The sequence below is a fragment of the Entelurus aequoreus genome, linkage group LG14, assembly GCF_033978785.1.
Source record: "Entelurus aequoreus isolate RoL-2023_Sb linkage group LG14, RoL_Eaeq_v1.1, whole genome shotgun sequence".
Classification (NCBI taxonomy): domain Eukaryota; kingdom Metazoa; phylum Chordata; class Actinopteri; order Syngnathiformes; family Syngnathidae; genus Entelurus; species Entelurus aequoreus.
The window spans coordinates 32362191-32370031 of record NC_084744.1 but is presented as its reverse complement, the minus strand read 5'-3'; the positions used below and the strand labels follow the sequence as shown (position 1 = coordinate 32370031).

The window sequence follows — 7841 nt, the reverse complement described above, 5'->3', positions numbered from 1 at the left end:
GTATATATATACTGTATATACATAAATGTGTATATGTATATATATAATAATATATATAAAGTACATATATAAAGGTACATATACACACATATATAAGTATATAGATACATATACAGTACAAATATACACATATATACATATACTGTACATATATAAAGGTATATATGCATTTACACACATACACAAACGTATACGTATACAATATATATATAGTTGTAGTGTATTAAAAATAAAAAATAAATATATATATATATATATATATATATATATATATATATATATATATATATATCAATCAAGTCAACAATGTGTGCTTTTATTTTTATTTTAATACACTACAACTATATGTACATACATATATATATATATATATATATATATATATATATATATATATATATATATATATATATATATATATATATATATATATATATATATATACATATATATATATATTTATGTATATATATATATATATATATATATATATATATATATATATATATATATATATATATATATAAATATATACATGTATATATATATATATATTTATATATATATATATATATATATATATATATATATATATATATATATATATATATATATATATATATATATATATATAGTTGTAGTGTATTAAAAATAAAAAATAAAAATAATATATATATATATATAGTTGTAGTGTATTAAAAATAAAAAATAAAAATTATATATATATATATATATATATATATATATATATATATATATATATATATATATATATATATATATATATATATATATATATATAGTTGTAGTGCATTAAAAATAGAAATAGAAATAAAAGCACACATTGTTGACTTTAATTATAATTATTCTGTATATTCTTTGTAAAATATAGAAAGTGAAAAATTTGCATAAATAATTCAAATTAATGACCAGAATTATTCATAATTATATTCAACCTAAAAAAAATTGAATTTTGAACACACTAAAACTAGATTTTTCATTTTTAAAGTGAAGTTTTTGCAAGTACAAAACTTGCGGTCCTGATTTGTTTCATCAAATAAACGACAACATGTCGCAGAAAAAGTTATCAAAAATATCAAACTGTTTTTTTTTTAGCAAAATAAAAGTCAACAAAAGCAAAAACTGCTCCGTCAACAACAAGAGCGATACACAGCCAAAACATCCACGCGTCGATCTGCTCAGGCTGGTATCGGCCCGGCACTGATACCACGCCCGGTGTCGATGTGTGTATCGCCCAGTAGGCAAGGTGGTGCCCGGCGCGGAGCGGCGGCGCGACTATGCCGCCTGTCACGCTCCGTGCTCGGTCACTCCCGATGCTCCTGGCCGCCCGCCGCCACCTTCCGTCCCCGGGAGCCCAGGTCGTGTGAGACCCAAGACCCCCCTCAGCCCTCAGCCCTCAGCCCTCCGCCCTCCCTCCTCCCAATGACGGGCGGTCGCTTCGACTTCGACGATGGCGGCACGTACTGCGGCGGCTGGGACGACGGCAAGGCGCACGGCCAGGGCGTGTGCACCGGACCCAAGGGCCAGGGCGAGTACGCGGGCTCCTGGTCCAACGGCTTCGAGGTGGTGGGCGCGTACACCTGGCCCAGCGGGAACGTGTACCGGGGATACTGGGCGCAGGGCAAGCGCCACGGACTCGGCGTGGAGAGCAAGGGCCGCTGGACGTACCGGGGCGAGTGGACGCACGGCTTCAAGGGGCGGTACGGAGTACGGCAGAGTCTGAACACGCCGGCCCGGTACGAGGGCACCTGGAACAACGGACTGCAGGACGGATACGGCGTGGAGACGTACGCGGATGGAGGTATTCATCTTTTTAGGAACTTTAGCGTTTCATCCAACTTGAGTTGGGAAAACAAAAACTACAAACTTGAACCCTACTTTCCGGACTATAGAGCGCACCGGTGTATAAGCCACACCCACTAAATTGTAGGGGAAACAACTATATTCCATATATTAGCCGCGCAGATATACATGTTTTGGAATAAGAAATATTTATTTACATACTTTAATTGTTTTCCAAACGTTGTCTGTAACTCGGCGGTAAAACGGCCGATCAAACAAAACAGAATCGTCTTAAAGTCCATAATATAAGGTTTGAATGATCAAACGTTGCTCAATTGCTAGCATTTTTAGCATGTTAATGTGAGCAAGATAACATAGGGATTGTTAACGTACTTCAAAGATGGCGCCAAGTATCAATATACCTGGCTATTGGGTTCAAATAAGTCCAACTAGCTAATGTACCAGTATAAAATATTAGCATGCTAACATTAACTTGTTATCGTGGGGACGGTTAGCGTACTTGTAAGCTGGCGACAAGTCTCAAATTCCATGAACGTTAGGTTGAAATGATCAAAATAAACTAAAATGTTAGCAAACATTTTTAGCATGCTAATGTTAGCAAGATAACATTGGAAAAGTTAATATTCTTCTAAGATAGCGGCAATTATCAATATCCCGGATTTTTAGGTTTGAATACATCAAATTTGTTAGAATACTAATATAAAACATTAGCATGCTAACATTAGCTTGTTATCATGGGGACACTTAGCATACTTTTAAGCTGGTGACAGTCTCAACATTTTTAAAATGTAGGTTTAAATGATTAAAATAAACCAAAATGTTAGCACGTTAATGTTAGCATGATTATATAGGAAAAGTTAGCATACTTCTAGAATGGCGCCAAGTATCAATATCCCTGACTATTAGGTTCAAATAAGTCAAATTAGCTAATATACTAGTATAAAATATTAGCATGCTAACATTAATGTGTTATCGTGGGGACGGTTAGCGTACTTTTAAGTTAGTGACAAGTCTAAAAAATTAAAAAAATTTAGTTTTAAATGATAAAAATAAACTAAAATTTTAGCACTTTAATGTTAGCATAATAATATAGGAAAAGTTAGCATACTTCTAGGATGGTGCCAAGTATCAATATCTATGATTTTAAGATTCAAATGAATAAAATTTGCTAAAAAACTAGTATAAAACGTTAGCATGCTAATGTAAGCATGATAACATTGGAAACGTTAGCATATTTCTAAGATGGGGCCAAGTATCAATATCCATGACTATTAGGTTCAAATAAATCAAACTAGCTAAAATACTAGTATAAAATATTAGCATGCTAACATTAGCTTGTTATCATGGGGACAGTTAGCATACTTTTAAGCTGGTGACAGTCTCAACATTTCTAAAATGTAGGTTTAAATGATTAAAATAAACTAAAAGGTAAGCACATTAATGTTAGCATGATTGTATAGGAAAAGTAAGCATACTTCTAGAATGGTGCCAAGAATCGATATCCCTGATTTTAAGATTCAAATGAATAAAATTAGCTAAAATACTAGTAAAAAAAAACGTTAGCCTGCTAATGTTAGCATGATAGCATTGGAAAAGTTAGCATACTTCTAAGACTGCGCCATGTATCAATATCCATGATTATTAGGTTCAAATAAATCAAACTAGCTAAAATACTAGTATAAAATATTAGCATGCTAACATTAACTTGTTATCGTGGGGACTGTTAGCGTACTTTTAAGCTGGTGACAAGTCTCAAATTCCATGAAAGTTAAGTTGAAATAGTCAAATTAAACTAAAATGTTAGCTTAAGATGTTAGCATGTTCATGTTCGCAAGAAAACATTGCAAAAGTTAGCATACTTCTAAGATGGCGACAGTTATAAATATCCCTGATTTTTAAGTTCAAATGAATAAAATTAGCTAAAATACTAGTAAAAAAAATGTTAGCCTGCTAATGTTAGCATGATGGCATTGGAAAAGTTAGCATACTTCTAAGAGGGCGCCAAGTATCAATATCCCTGACTATTAGGTTCAAATAAATCAAACTAGCTAATATACTAGTATAAAATATTAGCATGCTAACATTAACTTGTTATCGTGGGGACTGTTAGCGTACTTTTAAGCTGGTGACAAGTCTCAAATTCCATGAAAGTTAAGTTGAAATAGTCAAATTAAACTAAAATGTTAGCTTAAGATGTTAGCATGTTCATGTTCGCAAGAAAACATTGCAAAAGTTAGCATACTTCTAAGATGGCGACAGTTATAAATATCCCTGATTTTTAAGTTCAAATGAATAAAATTAGCTAAAATACTAGTAAAAAAAATGTTAGCCTGCTAATGTTAGCATGATGGCATTGGAAATGTTAGCATACTTCTAAGAGGGCGCCAAGTATCAATATCCCTGACTATTAGGTTCAAATAAATCAAACTAGCTAATATACTAGTATAAAATATTAGCATGCTAACATTAACTTGTTTTCTTGGGGACAGATAGCATACTTTTAAGCTGGTGACAAGTCTCAAATTCCATGGTTGAAATGATCAAAATAAACTAAAATGTTAGCAAAAAAATTTAGCATACTAATGTTAGCAAGATAACATTGGAAAAGTTAATATTCTTCTAAGATAGCGGCAATTATCAATATCCCGGATTCTTAGGTTTGAATACATCAAATTTGTTAGAATACTAATATAAAACATTAGCATGCTAACATTAGCTTGTTATCATGGGGACAGTTAGCATACTTTTAAGCTGGTGACAGTCTCAACATTTTTAAAATGTAGGTTTAAATGATTAAAATAAACCAAAATGTTAGCATGTTAATGTTAGCATGATTATATAGGAAAAGTTAGCATACTTCTAGAATGGCGCCAAGTATCAATATCCCTGACTATTAGGTTCAAATAAGTGAAACTAGCTAATATACTAGTATAAAATATTAGCATGCTAACATTTACGTGTTATCGTGGGGACGGTTAGCGTACTTTTAAGCTGGTGACAAGTCTAAAAAATTAAAAAAATTTAGGTTTAAATGATAAAAATAAACTAAAATTTTAGCACTTCAATGTTAGCATAATAATATAGGAAAAGTTAGCATACTTCTAGGATGGTGCCAAGTATCAATATCTATGATTTTAAGATTCAAATGAATAAAATTAGCTAAAAAACTAGTATAAAACGTTAGCCTGCTAATGTAAGCATGATAACATTGGAAACGTTAGCATATTTCTAAGATGGCGCCAAGTATCAATATCCATGACTATTAGGTTCAAATAAATCAAACTAGCTAAAATACTAGTATAAAATATTAGCATGCTAACATTAACTTGTTATCTTGGGGACAGTTAGCATATTTTTAAGCTGGTGAAAAGTTCCATGAAAGTTAGGTTGAAGTGATCAAAATAAACTAAAGTGTTAGCAAAACATTTTAGCATGCTAATGTTAGCAAGATAACATTGGAAAAGTTTATATTTTTCTAAGATAGCGGCAATTATCAATATCCCTGATTTTTAGGTTCGAATACATCATCAAAATAAACTAAAATGTTAGCAAAACATGTTAGCATGTTAATGTTAGCAAGATAACATTGGAAAAGTTTACATTCTTCTCAGATAGCGACAATTATCGATATCCCTGATTTTTAGGTTCGAATACATCAAATTTGTTAAAATACTAATATAAAACATTAGCATGCTAACATTAGCTCGTTATCATGGGGACACTTAGCATACCTTTTAAGCTGGTGACAAGTCTCAAAATTTTAAAATTTAGGTTTAAATGATAAAAAGAAATTAAAATGTTAGCACGTTAATGTTAGCATAATTATATAGGAAAAGTTAGCATACTTCTAGAATGGTGCCAAGTATCAATATCCCTGGTTTTAAGATTCGAATGAATAAAATTAGCTAAAATACTAGTAAAAAAAAACCTTAGCCTGCTAATGTTAGCATGATAGCATTGGAAATGTTAGCATACTTCTAAGATGGCGCCAAGTATCAATATCTATGATTATTAGGTTTAAATAAATCAAACTAGCTAATATTCTAGTACAAAACATTAGCATGCTAACATTAACTTGTTGTCATGGGGACAGTTAGCATACTTTTAAGCTGGTGACAAGTCTCAAAATTAATGAATTTCAGGTTTAAATGATCAAAATTAACTAAAATGTTAGCAAAATTTTTAGCAAAAAAAAATAATGTTTTTTAAATTCTGTGTGTAAAATTTCAGTGTAAAAATTAGTGTAGAAAAAATGTAAAAATGTGTAAAATTTCAGTTTATACAAAATGTGCAGAAAAAATTTTGTGTATACATTTTTGTGTAGAAACATTTAGAGCAGAACAAAATTCAGTCCAATAAAAATCAGTGTAAAAAAAAAAAATGTTTTTTAAATTCTGTGTGTAAAATTTCAGTGTAAAAATTAGTGTAGAAAAAATGCGAAAATGTGTAAAATTTCAGTTTATAAAAAATGTGCAGAAAAATTTTTGTGTATACATTTTTGTGTAGAAACATTTAGAGCAGAACAAAATTCAGTCCAATAAAAATCAGTGTAAAAAAAAATTATGTTTTTTAAATTCTGTGTGTAAAATTTCAGTGTAAAAATTAGTGTAGAAAAAATGTAAAAATGTGTAAAATTACAGTTTATAAAAAATGTGCAGAAAAATGTTTGTGTATACATTTTTGTGTACAAACATTTAGAACAGAACAAAATTCAGTCCAATAAAAATCAGTGTAAAAAAAAAAAAAAGTTTTTTAAATTCTGTGTGTAAAATTTCAGTGTAAAAATTAGTGTAGAAAAAAATGTAAAAATGTGTAAAATTTCAGTTTATAAAAAATGTGCAGAAAAATGACTTGTATAACAATGTATGAGTACAGTACGTACATAAGTAGGTGTAGATATAGAGTGTGAAATAAAACACCATTTTAACGAGCGTCTTTTCTAAGCTCCTTGGCCAGCCGCTAGATCAGGTCTGGTTGACATAGCAAGACCGAGGCACAGGGTTATGTTTGGCCCGCCAACAGACTTCCAAGTGTCTCCAGTTACTTCCAGCTTTTAAAATAGAGCATTCTCACATTCTCCGGCTGAGGCCTCACAACCTGAACGTGGACTTAACTGTTTGACAGCCAAGACCGCAACTGAAACCAAGTCCAGGTCTCACTTGGTCTCAGAGTCAGAGAAATGTGAAGAGTTTCTTTCCAAGGTTGCTTCAGATTCATTGACGTAAATACTTAGAAGTGTCTAAGGACTATCTGGTATCAGGTTTCATCCATTCGGTTTTGCACTGCTGATCCTGGTCAGGGTCACCAGTGACCTGGACCCTGTCCCACATGAAGGTTCCATAAGGACAGTTGACCTAGGACTATCCCAGTAGGAGCCAATGGGAACCAGAGTCGTCATTAGGAACGTTCCAATCAGGGATTTACTGATAACCATGATCCATGGGTCAGATTGGCCGATACCGATACTCATCACATACTAACTGTAGATTTACTGATAACCATGATCCATGGGTCAGATTGGCCGGTACCGATACTCATCACATACTAACTGTAGATTTACTGATAACCATGATCCATGGTGAGATTGGCAGATACCAATACTCATCACATATACTAACTGTAGATTTACTGATAACCATGATCCATGGGTCAGATTGGCCGATACCGATACTCATCACATGTACTAACTGTAGATTTACTGATAACCATGATCCATGGTGAGATTGGCAGATACCAATACTCATCACATATACTAACTGTAGATTTACTGATAACCATGATCCATGGGTCAGATTGGCCGATACCGATACTCTTTACATACTAACTGTAGATTTACTGATAACCATGATCCATGGGTGAGATTGGCAGATACCGATACTCATCACATGTACTAACTGTAGATTTACTGATAACCATGATCCATGGGTGAGATTGGCAGATACCGATACTCATCACATGTACTAACTGTAGATTTACTGATAACCATGATCCATGGGTGAGATTGGCCGATACCGATA

The 7841-nt window shown here is 32.4% G+C and overlaps 1 protein-coding gene across 3 annotated transcripts in view; it reads left to right on the top strand.

The window, feature by feature from the left end:
- Positions 1-1262: 1262 nt before the first annotated feature.
- LOC133664760 (junctophilin-1-like) overlaps positions 1263-7841 on the top strand; it is a 31663-nt gene continuing 25084 nt past the window's right edge. For 2 of the 3 annotated variants that reach the window (XM_062069661.1, XM_062069662.1), the window contains exon 1: positions 1318-1822. In XM_062069661.1, the coding sequence (XP_061925645.1) occupies positions 1444-1822 (379 nt within the window). In that variant the 5' untranslated portion in view covers positions 1318-1443. Of the gene's footprint in view, positions 1823-7841 lie in introns of all 3 variants that reach the window. The other variant, XM_062069660.1, reaches the window with a different exon arrangement.